This window comes from Nannospalax galili, unplaced genomic scaffold, assembly GCF_000622305.1.
Source record: "Nannospalax galili isolate Female #2095 unplaced genomic scaffold, S.galili_v1.0 scaffold888, whole genome shotgun sequence".
Classification (NCBI taxonomy): Eukaryota; Metazoa; Chordata; class Mammalia; order Rodentia; family Spalacidae; genus Nannospalax; species Nannospalax galili.
In genome coordinates, this window is record NW_008357921.1 from 862183 (window position 1) to 881026 (window position 18844).

The 18844-nt window shown below is 44.3% G+C and overlaps 1 protein-coding gene across 1 annotated transcript in view; it reads right to left on the reverse strand.

Moving 5' to 3' along the window:
• Ube2g1 (ubiquitin conjugating enzyme E2 G1) overlaps positions 1-16819 on the reverse strand; it is an 88260-nt gene extending 71441 nt beyond the window's left edge. Inside the window, exon 1 of the mRNA XM_008855635.3 lies at positions 16459-16819. Coding sequence (XP_008853857.1) covers positions 16459-16504 — 46 coding nt within the window. The 5' untranslated portion in view covers positions 16505-16819. The remainder of the gene's footprint in view (positions 1-16458) is intronic.
• Positions 16820-18844: the final 2025 nt, after the last annotated feature.

Consider the following 18844-nt stretch of genomic DNA (forward strand, 5'->3'; position numbering starts at 1 on the left):
AGGGAGGCAGGCAGGGAAGACTCATAATAGGTTCGTAGATTGACTAGCAAATATCAGACAAAGGGGCAAGATCAAATACGTAGGTTAAAAAAAAAAATCTTTGAGTCATCTCTCCAGCCCCTTTGGTTTAAGAACACAGGCTGCTTTTCCAGAGGACCCGGGTTCAACTCCCAGAACCCAAAGGATGGATAACAACCGTTCTTAACTCCAGTTCCAGGGGATCTGACACCCTCTTATGGCCTCCACAGGCTCTGCATGACATGGGTGCACTTACATACATTCAGGCAATACACTCACATACATAAAATAAAAATAAAAATAAATTAAGATGGGTAAAGGCACTTTCTGTCAAGCCTGACCACCAAAGTTCAATCTCTGGAACTCACAAAGTAGAAGAGAACCAATCCCAGAAAGCTGTCCTGTGACCTACCTACCTCCCTACCTACCTACACCCACACACCCACACCCACACCCACGTACATGGTGGAGGGTGATGAGATGGCTCAGTGGGTGAAGGCAGCTCCTAACAAGAGTTTGATTCCTGGTAATTAACTGGTGGACTGAGAGAGCTGATTACTCCAAATTGTCCTCTAACCTCTACAGGTGCACCATGGCACACGCCCCACCCCACAAACACAACCCCCTCACCACACAAAAAAAATAAATATGATTTTAAAGAGGGCTGGAAAGATGGCTTAGTGGTTAAGAGCACTTGCTGCTCTCCACCAGGACCCAAGTTCAGTTTCTAGCACCTACATGGTGCCTCTGAGCTGTCTGGAACTCCAATTTTGGTGATCCAACGCCCTCTTCTGGCCTCTGTAGGCACTGCATTCTCATGATGCACATACATGCAGAAAAAACACTCATACACATACATTTTTTTAAAAGCCAGGCATGATGGCACATACCTTTATTCCCAGAACTCGGCAAGTGGAGGCAGGCATATCTCTGAGTTCAGGGCTAGCCTGGTCTACATAGTAAGTTCCAGGTCAGACAAGGCTACACAGTTCTCAAAAAAAAAAAAAAAAAAACAACCTGAGGTTTTGGAAATCAGGACCAGCAAGATGGCTCAGCAGGTAAAAACACTTGCCACACAAGTCTTAACAACCTGAGTTCAACCCCTGGAACCCATGGTGGAATAAGGGAACCAACACACAGAGGCATACAGGAATGCAGGCACACAGGCTTGCATGCACACAGGTGGGCAGGGCACACACACATCATACATGCAATAAAAATAAATTAAAAATTTTAATGTAACAAGATGGCTCAGCAGGTAAAAACACTTGCCACACAAGTCTTAACAACCTGAGTTCAACCCCTGGAACCCATGGTGGAATAAGGGAACCAACACACAGAGGCATACAGGAATGCAGGCACACAGGCTTGCATGCACACAGGTGGGCAGGGCACACACACATCATACATGCAATAAAAATAAATTAAAAATTTTAATGTAAAGGAATTAGGGGCTGGAGAGATGGCTCAGCAGTTAGAACACTGGCTGTTCTTGCAGAAGACTCGGGTTCGAATCCCAGCACCCACATGGCAGCTAACAACTGTCCATAACTCCAGTTCCAGGGGATCTGACAGCCTGTTCTGTCCCCGGTGGGCATTGCACGACATGAGTGCACTTACATGCAGGCAACACACACACACACACACACACACACACACACATAAAATTTTTAAAATTAAAAAAATTTTTTTTTAATTTAAAGGAATTAGGAATGAGGGCTGGGACATTGCTCAGTGAGTAAGAGCACTTGCTGTACAAGCATGAGGACCTGAGTTTGACTCTCCAGCATCCACATAAAAGTTAGGCATGGCCACATATGCCTATAGCCCTACATGGTAGGGGGCAGAGACAGACAAATCCTGGGAGCTTGCTGACCAGTCAGCCTAGCTAAAACAGCAAGCTTCAAAGTGACACTCTGCCTCAAGGGCTTTAAGAAATAAGGCAGACAGCCATAAAGGAAGATGCCTGATGTTCTCCTCTGGCTTCTGCCTGCCCACGCACAGGTTCATTCATCCACATATCATACACATGCACATACATGCATACACCACATACTACCCCCAAAAAAAGGAAAGAAAAGAATTAAAAATGAGTGTCAAAATGAAATATGAAATATTATATGGGCAATCTAACAAAATAGGCATAGGTGATGACCAAGTTGCTATCTGGAAAATAAGATGGAGGAAGTCTATATACAATATAATGACAAAAGACAGCAAAGAGTAATACGGATAAAAAGAGCAAGAGATTTAAAAATTCAAGCACACTGAGTATTCAAACACACACGTAATCCTAGCAGTTGGGAATTAGGAGGAAGATCTGGATGGACAGTCTGGGCTACAGGAGACTCTACCTCAGAAAAACAAATTCAACATCTGATTGTTAGAAGACAATGCAGGAGACTATAGAAGGTCAATCGCCTCCCCCCAAATTCAAATTGATACACACATAAAGAAGGGATTTTTTTTTAATTGAAGACAGACCTATACACATTCAAAGAGTCCACTGAGAATTTGAAATGATGAATGAAAAAATTACACTTGGCACACCGGTAAACTGCTGCATACAGAAAGCCACATAAATTTTAACAATATACCAAGCATGGTAGCCCACACCTTTGAATCCAGCACTTGAGGACAGAGGCAGCAAGATCTCTGTTGAATTCAAGGCCAACCTGGTCTACATAATGAGACCCTGTCCCCTCAACCCCAAAAACATTAACATTATCCACATAGGAACAAAAATTGACAAAAAGTCATTTTCCACACACTAACTTCTCGTAAAGAATTGGGGTCAGGGTGAGCTTGAGATGTAGGTGAGTTGGTACAGTACTTGCTTAGCATACATGAAGTTCTAGGTTAGAGTCTCAATACAGCATAACCCAAGTATAATAACACACACCAGTAATTCTAGCACTTAAGAGGTAGAAGCAGGAGAATCAGAGTCCCAACGTTATCCTCAGTTGTTTCAAAAAAGGATGGGAGGAAGAGGGGGGGAAGAAAAAACTAAACAGAATGAAGACTGACAAATGAATTTAACTTCCTGGCTAAGTATCTCCTACCTGAAATGCTTAGGATCAGAGTAATTCAGATCTCAGGATTTTTCTAATTTGGTGGTATCTGCACTGATGAACTAAACTAGTTCTACATATTTTGGGTTCCATATTGGGAATGCTTAATTTGCAAACTACAATATAACCTCACTGGAGGAAAATAGACTGAGCTGAGTAACTTTAGTTAATGGCATTTGATCATAAACTCAAAAGAGAAGATAAAGATAAAAATAACTATATAAGGCCAGGCATGGTGGCACATATTTTTAATCCCAGCACTTGGGAGGCAGAGGCAGGCAGGTCTTTGTTGAGTTCGAGATCAGCCTTGTCTACATAGCGAGCTCCAGGACAGCTGGGGCTACAGGGAGACCCTGTCTCAAAAAGACAAAAGAAATATATATATATATACACACACACACACACACACATACATATATATATATAAAAGACAGTGTACTATAGTAGTAAATTTGCTTCCCACAAGGTTATGAGTTTACAATTCTCAAACCGCTTTAATTTAAATAAATGGTGAGGGACTGGAGAGATGGCTCAGTGCTTAAGAACACTGACTGAAGATCCAGGTATGATTCCCAGCATGCACATGGCAGCTAACAATTGTCTGTAACTCCAGTTCCAGGGGATCCAACAGTCTCTTCTGGCCTCCTCAGGCAGTACATGACATGGGTGCACTTTAGGTAAGTGCAGGCATAACACTCATACACATAAAAATAAAAATAATAAATAAAAATAAATGGTGAGTAGTGATAGTTGGGTATATCACTGTCAGAGAAAGGTTACAGATAAATGAGAAGGGCAGAGAAGGAACACTGGTACTTGAGTAGAGTCAAATACATTGGTATAAACTAAGGTTTCACTTTATGTGTCAGGTGGATAGAATAGAACCCTCACACACGTCTGCATCCAATGGCACAAAATATACTCCCTTACCTCTTTCTTATAAAGCAGTGATATTCCAAGTGAAATGAGTAATCTCAAGGCTCCTTGGACAAAAAGTTAACTTAAGGGCCAGGATAGGAAAATATAAGCTAGGTCTGGCGTATCTTATGAGAAAATAAGAAGTGCTGACAGGCAAAGAGACAACAATTTAAAGAATAAAGCAGTATTTTATATTTGACTAGGTCTTAATTGGTCATACATTATTCTAGATGCTTTGGTTACAGGTGTTTTGTTTTTGATTTGTTTAGCCGATATTAAAATTTTAAACAGACTTTGAATAAAGTAAGTGATGCTGCATAATGTGAGTGGGACTTACACAATCACTTTAAGGCTTTAACAGAAAACACTGCCCCTCCCAACTTAGAGGAAAGACTGCCTCCAGACTTGATCAACAACGGCAACTTTCTTGGGTCACCAGCCAGTCAGAATACACAGCAGATTTTGTCTTTTTTTTTTTTTTTTTTTTTTTTTTTTTTTTTTTTTTTTGCGTCTCCCTGTAGCCCCAGCTGTCCTGGAACTCACTATGTAGACCTACCTAGTGAGTTCCAGGCCAGAGGGGGCTACAGGGAGACCCTATCTCAAAAAGACTGGAAAAAAAAAGGAATTTTCCCCAAGGCCAGAGATGGCTCACACCAACAAGATGATTTAGGTAGTTGTAAATGCACTTGTTACCACGTCAGATAACCCGAGTTTGATCCTGAGGATCCACAGAGAACCAACTGCCAATCGCTCAATGTTGTCCTCTGACCTCTGTGCACACACTTACCCACCCAACTCACACACCTACCCACCCACCAATAGGAGGAGGAGGAGGAGATAATTCTCTACTTGAAAGATTATTTGAAATGCTTCAGATATAAATATTTTTTAACTTTTTTATTATTAAATAGCTATGCAAGTGGGAAGAAAACAATATATAGAAAGATCCCAGTCAGGCATGGTGATGCATATCTTTATTCCCAGCACTCAGGAGGCAGAGGCAGGTGGATCTTTGTAAGTTCCAGGTCAGCCCTGATCTACATAGCAAGTTCCAGGCCAATAACGGGTAGTGAGACCTGGTGTAAAAAATAAATAAATTCCCCACTCGACCATCCTTTTTTTTTTTTTTTTTTTTTTTTTTTTTTTGAGACAGGGTCTCCCTGTAGCCCCAGCTGTCCTGGAATTCAATATATAGACAGGCTGGCCTTGAACTCAAAAAGATCTGCCTGTCTCTGCCTCTCAAGTGCTGGAATTAAAAGCCTGTGCCACCACACCCGGCTTGTATCATCCTTTAAAAATATATATTTTTATTTTATGTGTATGAGCGTATGGCCTGCATGTATATAAGTGCACCCGTGCCATGCAATGCCCTCAGAGGACAGAAGAGGGCGTCATATCCCCCTGAAACTGGAGATAGAGATGGTTGTTAGCTACTATGTGGGTCCTGGGAATCAAACCCAGGTCCTTTGTAAGAGCAGCAAATGCTCTTAACTGCTGAGCCAATCTTTCCAGGTTCCCCCCTACTTATGTATGTGTGCACACACAAAAATAATTAACAAATCTTGAAAAAGAACATAGGACCATAAAGATGGCACAGTAATTAATGAGCATTTGTTGCTCTGGCAGTAGATCCAAGATCAGTTCCCAGCACCCATGTCAGGCTGTGCACAACCACTTGTAACTCGGCTACAGAGGATCTAATGCCCTCTCTGGCCTCTGGACACTGCACTCACCTGCATATCCCCCATAGAGAGACACACACACATACATGTAATTTAAACGCAAAAAAAAAAAAAAAAAAAAAAAAAAAACCTTAAAAAAAAAAGAATGCAGAAACATTAGTGTTTTTCCTTATACATGGTTAATGAAATTTGTAAAATGGTACAGCCCCTATGGAATAGTATGGAGAAGAGCAAAAAAGAACAAAAAATAAAACCATTCAAAGTAGGTTCATCAATAACAAATGTTTTAAGCTTCATTCTGGTGGGCGATACAGATATTGGAAGAGTGTGTATTAGTAGGGACAGGATGTATATGGGAAATCATATCTACTGCTCAACTTTACTGAAAACCTAAAACTCCCTCCCCTACAAATTTAACTAATTAAAGTTAAGCAAGGAGTGGTAGCACACGCCTTTAATCACAGCACTGAGGCACAGGCAACATAGTAAACTCAAGATCAGTCTAGGTTTACATGAGACCCCATCTCCCTGAGACAGTTTGAAGCCAGCCTGTTCTACATAGCAAGCTCCAGGCCAGTCAAGGCTATAAAGCAATACATTGTCTCAAAAAAAAAAAAAAAAGGGGGGGGGGGACAACTAGAGAGTATGGATGTGAACTCACATATATGCAGGCAATACACTCATACAAATAATAAAAATAATTTTTAAAAAATCCTTTAAAAAAAAAAGACAATTTCTTATCAAGCTAATGACTGAAAAACATTATTGCTTAAAAGTTAAGTTCAGCCCAGCATGGTGGCACACACCTTTAATTCCAGCAATCGGGAGGCAGAGGCAGGCGGATCTCTGTGAGTTCAAGGCCAGCCTGATCTACATAGCGAGTTCCAGGCCAACTAGGACTACAAGGAACCCTGTCTCAAAAAAAAAAAGTTAAGTTTACCTATATATCAAAAAGTTAAGGCTCTTTTCCAGGCTCAAAGCACATTAGATAAAAAAAAAAAACTTCCCTTAACTAGAGTGACTGTAAATCATACAATATCCTCTCCCAACATGTCTGCTCATTAATGTTGGCTGGGTTTTATTATTACTTTAAGATTTGTTTTTACTTTTTTATTTATTTTTGTCTTTTTTTTTTTTTTTTTTTTTTTTTTGAGACAGGGTCTCCCTGTAGCCCCAGCTGTCCTGAAACTCACTATGGAGACCAGGCTGGCCTTGAACTCACAGAGATCTGCCTGCTTCTGCCTCCCAAGTGCTGGGATTAAAGGCGTGCACCATCACGCCTGGCTGTTTTTATTTTTATATGTATGTGTGTGTCTGTGTGTGTATGTCATATATGTGGAGTTGCCTAAAGAGCCCAGAAGAGGGTACCACATATCCTGGAGCTGGAACATCTACTCTTAGCCACTGAGTCATGTACCCAGTCCCTATTATTAATTTTTTTTTTACTTCTTTATTTGTGCACAGGTGCATATGTATATGTCTGTTCTCTCCTTCTAGCATATGGACCCCAGGGATCAAATTCAAGTCCCAGGTTTAGTAGCAGGCTTCTTTACCCACTGAGCCATCTAGCCAGCCCTGACTTTTTTAGTATCAGGGTATTTGGTACATTAAGCTGCAAAAGCATTACTTCTTTTATAAATTTCTATTTTATTTTTACTTTTTTTTTGTCTTTTTTGAGACAGGGTCTCTCTGTAGCCGCAGCTGTCCTGGAACTCACTATGTAGACCAGGCTGGCCTCAAACTCACAAAAATCCACCTGCCTCTGCTTCCCAAGTGCTAGGATTAAAGGTGTGTGCCACCACGCCAGACTTTATTTTTACTTTTTATGTGTTATGAGTATACATATTGCCTGCATGCATATAAATGCACCCATGTCATATCATGCAGTACCGGGAGAGGTGAGAATAGGGCACTGGGTTGCCTGGAACTGGAGTTACAGATGGTTGTTAACTGCCATGTGAGTGCTCAGAACCTGGGTCCCCTGCAAGAGCAGCCAGCGCTCTTAACCAGAGTCATCTCTCCACTCCCTCTTTTAACCACTAAACTATCTCTCCAGCCCCAGCAGTTTTCTTTAATAATGATTTTTAGACAAAAAGCTCGGGATGTATTATCAATTGGTAAAGTGCTTTTCTAACATACACAAAACCCTGGATAGGATCCTCAGCATTCAATAAAACCAGACATGGTACCACTTAGCTATAATTGTAGCACTTAGGAAGGCAGGAGGATTAGAAACACAAGGTCATCCTTGGCCACATAGCCAAGTTTATGTCCAGTCTAGCCTCCATGAGAACCTGTCTCAATAAAATAAAAACAAATTTCCTAACTTGATACAAGGTAAATTTGTTTGTAAACTTTTCTCCGATTTTAAAATATGTTGAATTTTTGTGTTTTTTGTTCTGGTTTGGGCAATGCTGGGGATCGAACTTAAAATTACCTAAAATAAAACTTAAAAAGATTTTATATGTATGAGTGTTTGGCCTGCATGTATGTAGTTGTACCACATGCCTGCACTGCCTGTGGAGGACAGAAGCAAGCATCAGATCTCCTGAAACTGGAATTATGGACAGTTGCTAGTCGCTACGTGGGTGCTGTGAGTCAAACCCCCATCCTCTGCAAGAGCAGCCAGTCCTCTTAATTGATGAGCCATCTCTCAAGTACCAACAACTTTTTTAAAAAGTATTATTTTATAGGTCAGGTGTGGTGGTGCACACCTTAATCCCAGCACTAGGGAGGCATAGGCAGGCAGATCTTTGTGAGTTCCAAGACAGCTGGGGCTACAGGGAGACCCTGTCTCAAAAACACCAAAAAAATAAATAAATAAAAATAAAATAAAAATTTCTAAAAACCATCTAAATTATTTATTTACTTACTGGGGGATTTTTTTTGAGAAAAGATGGCAACAAACTTTGTCCTGCCTCAACCTCTCTCTCTAATCAGATTTAAGGCTTGTTTGAGTCACTACACTCACCTAGCTTACATTTTTTCTTTTTAGACAGGGTCTCACTATGCAGCCCAAGCTGGCCTCCAACTCAGAGATCCATCTACTTCTGCCTCCTGAGTGCTGGATCTAGCTTAAGATCTTAATGTGAATTATTTTGTACGGTAAATGTATTAAGCTTTCTGTATTGATAGCCCTCCCCAAAACACAGTGAAACATTCCTAAAACCCACTGGACTGTCTCCAAGAAATATGGCAAGCACTTACCCCAAAAAGTGACATACTTCAAGAAAGGAAAGGGATTCTCTGTGTTAACAGTAGAGTGGCTACAGTAGGCAGACTAAGCCTATTTCCACAAAATGGCTAAAACTACAAAGATTGCACAGAGGCTTGAGTGTGTTGAGCCTAACTGCAGATGTAAAAAGAATGCTGGTTATTAAGAGATGCAAGCAGCTTGAACCAGGAGGTGATAAGAAGAGAAAGGGTGGGGGCAGGAGAGGTGGCTCAGCAGTTAAGAGCACTGGCCGCTCTTACATAGGATCCAAGATTAACTCCTAGCACTCACCTGGCAGCTAATAACCATCCGTAACACCAATTCCAGGAATGCCACCTTCTATCCTCCACAGGCATTGTAAAACATGGGTACACTTACAAACACTCAGGTAGTATACTCATACACATAAAATTTAAAAATATATATATATGTTTGTGGGTTTTTTTTTTTTTTTTTTTTTTTTTTGGTCTTATTGAGACAGGGTCTCTCTGTAGCCCCAGCTGTCCTGGAACTTATTATGTAGACCAGGCTGGCCTTGAACTCACTGAGATCCACCTGCCCCTGCCTCCCAGTGCTGGGATTAAAGGCATGTGCCACCATGCCTGGCTAAAACAATATTTTTTAAAAGGGCCAATGATCCAGTTTTAAGATGATTTTGTTATAAAGACAATAAAATCATGAGGCTACATTCACTTCAAAAAATATTTTATTAAGATGGAAACACAGTGTTGGTGCTTAATGAGTAAACTAATTTTTGAATATCTGAATTTTTAAAAATTTTTGTTACATTTATTTGTGTGTGTGTTCATACCACAGCATGCTTGTGGAAGTCAGAGGACAACTTGTGGACTTAATTCTCAATCTCTCCCTTGACCATGTGGAGATGGGGGATTATGAAGATTGCTGGAAAGCATCTTTTACCTACTGAGCCACCTTGCTGTCTGAGTATTTGATTTTTTTTTTTTTTTAATCTTTTCGAGACTGGGTCTCCTTGTAGCCCCAGCTGGTCTGGAACTCACTATGTAGACCAGGCTGACCTTGAACTCACTGAGCTCTGCCTGCCTCTGAATCCCAAGAGCTGGGACAAAAGGCGTGCACCACCATGCCCAGCTGAGATTTTTAAAAATTATTTTATTACTTTTATGTGTATGAGTGTGTTGCTTGCTTGTGTATAAGTGCACCCAAATTGTGCACTGCCCATGGAGGTCAGAAGAGGGCATCAAAAACCCTGCAACTGGAGTTAAGGATGGTTGTTGGTCACTTTGTGGGTGCTGGGAATTGAACCCAGGTCCTCTGCAAGGGCAGTCAGTGCTCTTAACCACTGAGCCATCTCTCCAGCCCTGAGTATTTGAATTTTCAAAACTACTTCAAGTATTGCTCCCTGGGGAGCAATTTACCCAACTGAAAATAAAGTCTATAAAATAAAGAAGGCTCTGGTTCTAGCAATACATTGGCACACCCATTTGACCTTCAGCAAATTCTTTAATCTCTTAGCCTCTACTTCTTTGGGGGAGGATTAAATGAGATATACAAAATACTCAGTGCAGGTACATGTCAGTCTTTAATCATATATCAGTCAGGCATGGTGGTACACACCTTTGATCCCAAGCAGAGGAGGGCAGATCTCTGTGAGTTCAAGACCCTGTCTCAAAAAGACCAAAAAAAATATGTAACTTCTCTAAAGCTGGTGTAGAGAACAAGTCTGTGATCCCAGCACTAGGGAGATAGATATAGGCATGAGTTCTAATCCACCATGAACTACAAAGGAAGAAGCTGTCTCAATAAAAAAGGAAAGTTGGGTGTGCCATACCTTTAATCCCAGCAATTGGAAAGCAGAGGCAGGCAGATCTCTGTGAGTTCAAGGCCAGCCTGGTCTACATAGTGAGTTCCAGGCCAGCAGGGGTTACAGGGAGACCCTGCCTCAAAAAGATACATACATACATATATATATATACATACATACATACATACATACATACATACATAAATCAATCTATCTCTCTGGAAAGACACAGAATTGCAATAGCACCCAAAGAGAATTCAGGGTCAAGAGGAAGAATTATTTTTTTGTACCCTGTATTTTCACCAGTGCTTATAATACCTTCTCAAAAAAATTTTTTTTAATTTTAAGTGTCTACTGTGCTGAGGGACTTCTTAGTGTTAACATAATGGACTGTAGAATGAACTGCCACTACTAAATTCACAAAGGTATAAATCATAACCTAATAATACCACAAAGAAATACATAAGCTATCTGATTTCATGAGTGTGTAAGGTGTTCCTACTGGATCCCCAATAGCCATAATGGTCTCCACTCAGATACCTTAACCTAATGACTTTGTTTCTCAGGGGACTTGGCAATAGATACTTTTGGTTGTCACAAATGAGGGGATGTACTACTGGCATATAGTGGGTAGAGAGCAGGAAAATTGCAACCTATAATGCACAGGTACAGGCCTCCACAATAATAATCAGACCTAAATGTCATGGATACCAGAGATGAGAAATTCTGTAATCCAAGGGACCATTCATTCTGCTCAACTACTGAAGAAAGCTCTTCATTACAGGATAAATTCACCCAGGTAATGTATTAAAATCTTTGCCACTAGCAGACTAACTAACCCAGTAAATATCACCACTGTTATAACTCTAAAATTCTAGCAGTGGGAATGGTTTACAGGTTTGGCTTCAAAATGCAATACGTTTTAAGTTTTTTTAAAATCCCTTATTTTCAAAACTTAAACAAGTTCACTCTGATTTCAAGAGACTACACTTTACTATTTTCAGGTGATACTGTAAAATCCATAAAAACAATATGCTAAAAAGTTTAAAAAAAAAAAAAAAAGCCTTTATTTTTAGGTACTTACCAAGTCTTTGCAAACAAATTTAACGTTTTTACATTTCAATTAACAAACACTCTATTCCACACATTTTGAGCAGGTTAACCGGATTTCTAAAAGAAAAAAAAATTTTTTTTGTCTTTTTGAGACAGGTCTTCCTGTAGTCCCAAGCTAGCCTTGATCTCACAGAGATCTGCCTGCCTCTGCCTCCAGAGTGCTGGGATTAAAGGCATGGCGAATCCCTAAAATTTTTAAATATTGTGTTGCATTATTTCTGATGAAGAAAGGTCACCTGGCAATTAAGTAACTTTATAAAGCTTGAAAATTCTGAAATCAAATCACCCCCTCTATCTTAAAGTATATTTTAGGATGCCTTATCAAAAAGTCAACAATTAGTAAATAAAGCCTTGAAGAATGTTTTACTTTTTAATTTTTTAAATATTTCATTTATTTCCATTTTAGGTATATGAGTGTATTGCCTGCATGTTAGGGCATCTGTGTCATGCAGTGCCCACAGAGATCAGAAGGGAGCATTGGATTCCCCTGGAATTGGAGTTACAGACAGTTGTTAACTGCCATGTGGGTGCTGGGAACAAAACCTGGGTCCTCTACAAGAGCAGTCAGCGCTCTTAACCACTGAGCCATCACTCCAGCCCCCTTAAATATTGATTTTTATTTTATGTGTATGAGTGTTTTACACCTGCATGTATCTAAGTAGATCACATGCAGGCAATGCCCAGAGGCCATAAGAGAGCATCAGATTCCCTGGAACTGGAGTTTAGGACTGTTATTAAGCAACTTATGGGTGCTGGAAACCAAACCCAGGTCCTCTGCAAGAACAGCCACTGTTCTTAACCACTGAACCATCTGAAGCCCAATAGATACATACTATTATTTCTAATTGTTAAAAAAATAATTATAGCTGGGAGTGATGGTGCATGCCTTTAGTCCCAGGACTCAGAAGGCAGAGGCAGGTGGATCTCCGTGAGTTCTACCCAGTGAGTTACAGGTCAGCTGAGGCTACAGGGAGGCCCTGTCTCAAAAACACCCCAACCCCCCCCCTCAAAAAAACTTCCAAATATATATATAGAGAGAGAGAGAGAGAGAGAGAGAGAGAGAGAGCTATAACACTAGTTCCAAGCACTCCAATGCCTTCTTCTGGTCTCTGTGAGCATTACACGACATGGGTGCACTTATATACATGCAGGCAAAATACTCATACACAAAAGAAACAAAAATAAATTTAAAATACAAAACCAGAGTAACTCACAACAGGCACTAACACTAGTTTCAGGGGATCTGATGCCCTCCTCTGTCTCTTTGGGTACCAGGCATGCACATGGTATACTTATATATCTGCAGGCAAGATACACATACAGATAAAATTTAGAAAAAAAAATTTTTTTGATCTTGAGACAGGGTCTTCCTGTAACTCCAGCAGGCCTGGAACTCAGTGTGTAAACCAGGCTGGCCAGAGATCCTCCTGACTCTGCTTCCTCCCAAGTGCTGGGATTAAAGGTGTGCACCATGATGCGTGGCAAAAAAAAAATTTTTTTAAAGTGGAGGCTGGGGGCTGGAGAGATGGCTCAGGGGTTAAGAACACTGGTTGTTCTTGCAGAAGACTGGGGTTTGAATCCCAGCACTCACATGGCAGCTAACAACTGTCTGTAACTCCAGTCTCAGGGGATCCAATAGCCTATAGCCTCCTCCTCGGGCATTGCACAACATGGGTGCACTTACCTACATGCAGGCAATACACACAAAAAAAAAATAAATATTTAAAAAAATACAAAACTGAATCAAGGTTTCACCACCATCTAGACTCATTTCACAAACAGGTGTGAAATACTGGACACAGTGCTACTCTGTTAACATTATTAGTGGTTTTATTTTCTCAGAATTGAACTTCTTTTGGTGGCATAGGCCTTTGATCCCAGCACTTGGGAGGCAGAGGCGGGTGGATCTCTGTGAGTTCAAGGCCAGCCTGGTCTACACATCTAGTTCTAACAGCCAGTGCTACATGGTAAAACCCTGTCTCAAGGAAACAAAAATAATAAAATATGCCCTGGGGCTTGGAGAGATAGCTCAGTGGGTAACAGTACATGTGCACAAACCCACAGACACACAAATAAAATTTATGTTATCTCCATTATGTAAGAGTGCTGTTTTACAAGACCTGCATAATAATGACATCAGCTGACATGCCAATAGAATGGGGGAAATGTCACAAGGTCCCACCTCTAGATGAAGAGCTGCAGGCAATCAATGGCTGCTGAGAATCAGTTTTCTCTGGGGACTAGCTCCCTGATAGGTTATCTAATCCCAAGTCATCAGCCATAAACTTCTTTACATGTTCACACAAACACCACTAAATGGAGTCAGTACCTAATACGTGTGTGTGTGGGTATACATGTATGTATATGTAACAGTAACAATCAAGGCAGAGGTCATCAAGTTGAGAGTAGGGGGGAGACATGAGAGGAGTTGAGGGGGCTGGGGTGATATATAGTGCTCATGCATGAAATTTTTTAAAAAATCAAAACTTTTTTTAAAGATATTATGTGTATGAGTGTACTGCCTGTATGTATGTATATATTTATGTATGTATACCACATGGGCATCTGGTGCCTGCAGAAACCAGAAGGTGTCAGATCCCCTGGAACTGGTATTGCTGACTGTTAGGAGTCACCAGGTGGGTCCTCTGCAAGAGCAGCAAGTGCTCTTAACAACTGCTGAGCCATCTTTCTAGGCCAGAATCAAATTATATTAAGTGTAATTTTAATATTGATTTAGTACTTTTAGTCTGTTTACTAGTTCAGCACATATAAAATTTATTCTGATCTCAATACGTATCCGTGGCTGGACTGGAACTCACTAGTAGGCCAGGCTAGCCTGGAACTCATTGAGATCTGCCTGTCTCTGCCTCCTGAGTAATGGAATTAAAATGTATCACCATCATGTCTGACCTTTTTTCTTTTTTTAAAAAAAAGGTTTACTCTTAATTTTATGCATATGAACGTTTTGCTGGTGTGTATATATGTGCACTGCCTGAGTGTCTGGTGCCTGTGGAGGCCGAAAGAGAGCACTGGTACCCTGGAACTGCAGTAACAGAGGTGAGGTGATCCACCATGTGGGAACTGGGTACTGAACCCAGGCCCTCTGCAGAGTGGCAAGTGCTCTTAACCACTGAGCCATCTCTCCAGCCCCAAAGAATTTTTAAGAGGACAAAAATCCTAATTCCTTCCTCCGAAACAAAAATCAAGGGGTGGGGGCAGCAACAAAGGATATCTGTGGATATAAGATGCAATAAAATTATTCTTTCATCGCTTTCCCAACATAACATTCCTGATGGGTAGAGTATCCTAAGAACTTTTCCATTCACTTCAAGTCATTGCCCTGACCATCTAGAACTTTAATGCTTGTCCAAGTCTGCTTGCTCATGGTCTAATAATAAACCTTATTATACAATCTGTAACAGCCCCCGACAACCTTTTCCTTAAGAAGCCATAAAGGTGATTTAACTGACACCTCAAACTCACAGTCGTCTATTTCATTTATCGCCCTTCCAGCGTTCAGTGTCGCTGGAGAAAGGCGGGGAAAGAGGGGGGAGGGCCTTCTCGCTACAGGCTGAGGAGGGGGAAGACCGACTGAACCCAGAATGGCACACGCTGGGCGTTGGACAGCAGGAGCAAGTACTGGTTCATTTCTCTTTAAATCTGGCAGCACGTGGGGCGGCATTGTGAAGCCACCAACCCGCCTCCCCCCCTCCCCTTCCACTCAGCACACGTACGCCTCCAGCGCGCATGCCCGGCTCACACAGTCCTAGCAGAGTAGGAGCCAACCCCCTAAAAAGTCAACCTGGAAGCCGCAAACGGCCGGAGGCCGGGACAATGGGGGAGGGGGCCGGAGGCTCCTCCGGGGCGGCCGAAGTGGCCGCCGCCCCTAGCCGGCGCCTGGGTCCGGCCGCAGCTCCGGTGTCTGCGGGCCTGCGCGGGAGCCCGAGCCGCGCAGAGCACAAAGCCCCGGCCGGAGGGAGAGCGAAAGTGCCCATGCCCGCTCCTACCCTCCCCCAGACGTGAGCTCGTGCCAGGCGGAGGCAAGCGAGGCGGCGTCCCTCACCCCGTCGGGCTCTCGGACCCCGCGCACCAGCGCCCAGCCACCCCGCCGTCGCTATTGTTGTCGGCCCCCACTCCACCGAGCCCGCGTTGCCGGGGGAGAAGTTTGGCGCGCCTCCCCAGTCCGACCCCGGGCCAGCTCCTCTCGCCCGCTCGGCCCCCGCGCCCCCGCGGCCCCCCGCAGCTCCGACACCCGGGCCAGGGACTCTCGCAGCCGCGCGGGGCCGGGACGCTCGCAGTGTCCCCGAGGTTCTGCGACCTCGGCCACCCGGCAGCCCCGGGCCCGCCCCTCAGGGAGGGTCGGGCCGGGGACCCACGCCCCTCCCCCGCAACGCCCCAGCTCCGTGGGGGAGGGGGCCGCCTCTCCCCCGGCCGCAACGCGCACCGGGCCATCCAAGGGGCAGACAGGGGTGCGTCCCCGCCCCCAACGCCCTCCCACAGCCGGGCAAGAAGTGTCGGCCGGCCGGCACCAGCCCCCCGGCTCCCTCCCTCGCGGGCCGGAGCCCTTAGCCTCCCGACCGACAACCTAACGAGAAACGGCGAAGGGATTCGGCTGCCCATGGCCCGGCCCGGCCCGGCGCCCCGCAGCCAGCCGCTCACCTGCCAGCTGTCTTCGCAGTAGCAGCGCCGACTGCAGCTCCGTCATCCTCCCCGCCAAGAGCCCGGGCTGGCGCCGGGCCTTCCGAAGGGCTGGGGACAGGCTCTGGGGGCAGCTGGAGCTGGGTGCGCTGAGGAACCCGGGCCCCGCGACAGGAGCGCCGGAGCCTAGGGAGACCGGGCTGGGACGACAGAACCTTGCCGCCGCTGCAGGTCCGCTCCGCTCGGCTTTCCTCTCAGCGCTTCACGCCCGGAAGGGGAGGGTACCCGGGCCGCCGCGGCGCGCACTGGGACTTCGCTCGCTCGCTTCCCTCCTCAACCCGCCCGTCGGCCCCACCGGTGCCTTCCCCCGCCACAGCCTCACTGCGCGCTGGGCCGCACCGCGCAAGCGCGCTAGGTCTGCCTCCTTCGGAAGCGGCCCTCCTTTGAGCCCGACCCCTCGGCCTCGCCGCCCCGCCTCCACCGCCCGAGCCCCGCCCCCTGGACGCTGTGGCCCCCAGTCTCGCCATCTTAGGAAGGTCCACGCCCGGCTGACTGCGGAACCCTGGGCTGGCAGACGCCCCACGGACGCCATGACAAAGAGGTCACGGAGGATTAGCCCGCCGCCTCGGGCTGGAAGCAGGTGGTGTTAGAAGAAGGGGGCAGAAGTGGTAGATAGCGAGTTGTGGGCCAGCACCCAGAAGCCATCAAACGCTACTGACGTGGTGTGTGAATTAGTAGTCATGGTTAGGAAGCCGAATTAGTTCTGGCGTACCCCATTCTCAGTTACCCATCGAAATAGAGAATGAATGCTGGTAACTAAAAGAATGCACAGAGTGGGTCGTGAAATAAGCAAAATATGGTACCTTTCCTAGCACAAGACATTGAAATAATAGTGTTCTTGGTGAGTAGAGCGAGTTGTGATTAGCAAAACCTTATACATAGGTGGGTAGGGGGCACGTGCCTGTAATCCCAACCCTTAGAAGGCTGAGGCAGGAGCTTGGAGAGGAGACCAGTCGGAGATCCACCAGTATCCCGTCTGGGGGTGACTATCCATGAAAGATCATGCAAGCGATTGTCCAGAAAGGCACCTACTACGTAAAGTCGAAGTGTGAGACCCAAAGTTTGGACCCGCTCTAACTGCTCTTCCCGGGTCTGAAGTTTTGTTCCTTGTCAGTAGCACAGCAATAAAGATGGAAAAAAACCAAAGGCTGACAGTCGAATTTGTTTGTTCTTCCAATAAGATGTTTATTCAATCCGTAGTAACTGTACCTGGACTGTAGAAAACAAGCTCTGCGTAGGAAGTCAGCCACATGTCTGCCCTCAGAAACCTGCAGCCTCTGAGCTCCAAGGAGAATGGGAGAAGATGCCAACGGGCAATGGTAAAAGTTACTGCACTAGTATACAGGCGACCCTGGGTTACCTCCCTAGCACTGAAAAATTATTTTTTTACTGAAAATTGCTGACCTCACTGTCCCACCAAAGCAAGAATTAAAAGGAACAAAAAAAAGGGGCTGGAGAGATGGCTCAGCAGTTAAGAGCACTGTCTGCTGTTGCGGAGGACCCGGGTTCTATTCCCAGCACCCACATGGCGGCTGCGAACCGTCCTTAACTACAGTTCCAGGGGAATCCGAAGTCCTCTTCTGACCTCCGCGGCATTGCACGACACGGGTGCACTCACATACATGCAGGCAATACACATATACATAAAAATAATAAGCCGGATATGGTGGTGCATGCCTTTAATCCCAGCACTCGGGAGGCAGAGGCAGACGAATCTCTGTGAGTTCAATTTTAATTAAAAAAAAATTTATTTTTACACTCACTTCCCAGATAGCACCCTCCCATAGCCTCCCTCCCCCAACTAGAGCACTTATACTCATATCCCTGCAACTGTCTGCTGTGTTGTCGGCACCCCCAGCCATTCCCCACTACTTGCCCTCCTGGTGAACCTAGTCAGCCTATCTAGCGGTCTTTGTTTTAGGAGGGTCAACTGTTCCTCATCTAGCAGCAATCAGTTGTCAATATTCCTTTGGATAAGATTGGGGTCTGCTGTTCATTTTCCCACTTCTATGCTGGGTTACTATCTGGGAATCCCTTTGGCCACTTTGGCCAACAACTCAAAAGAAGGTATCTCCTATCTGGCATTGTTGCTTGTCAAGTAACTTTTAGTTATATATATGTGTGCTCTTAAGAAATTATATTGGCCCCTTTAATCTTTGGTTATACTTCCCTTTTGGGTGTTTAAGGACATACCATTGGACCAGAAAAACTGATTTGTTTTCACTCTTGAGGTCGTTTGAGGATCTGTTCCTCAGGGGTCCCGTGGGCTTGGGAGGAGCCCCAGGCTCCTTTCTTTTACCAGTTCCACCTACGTGAAGATAAGTCAAAGGTCCTGCTCGACCATTGT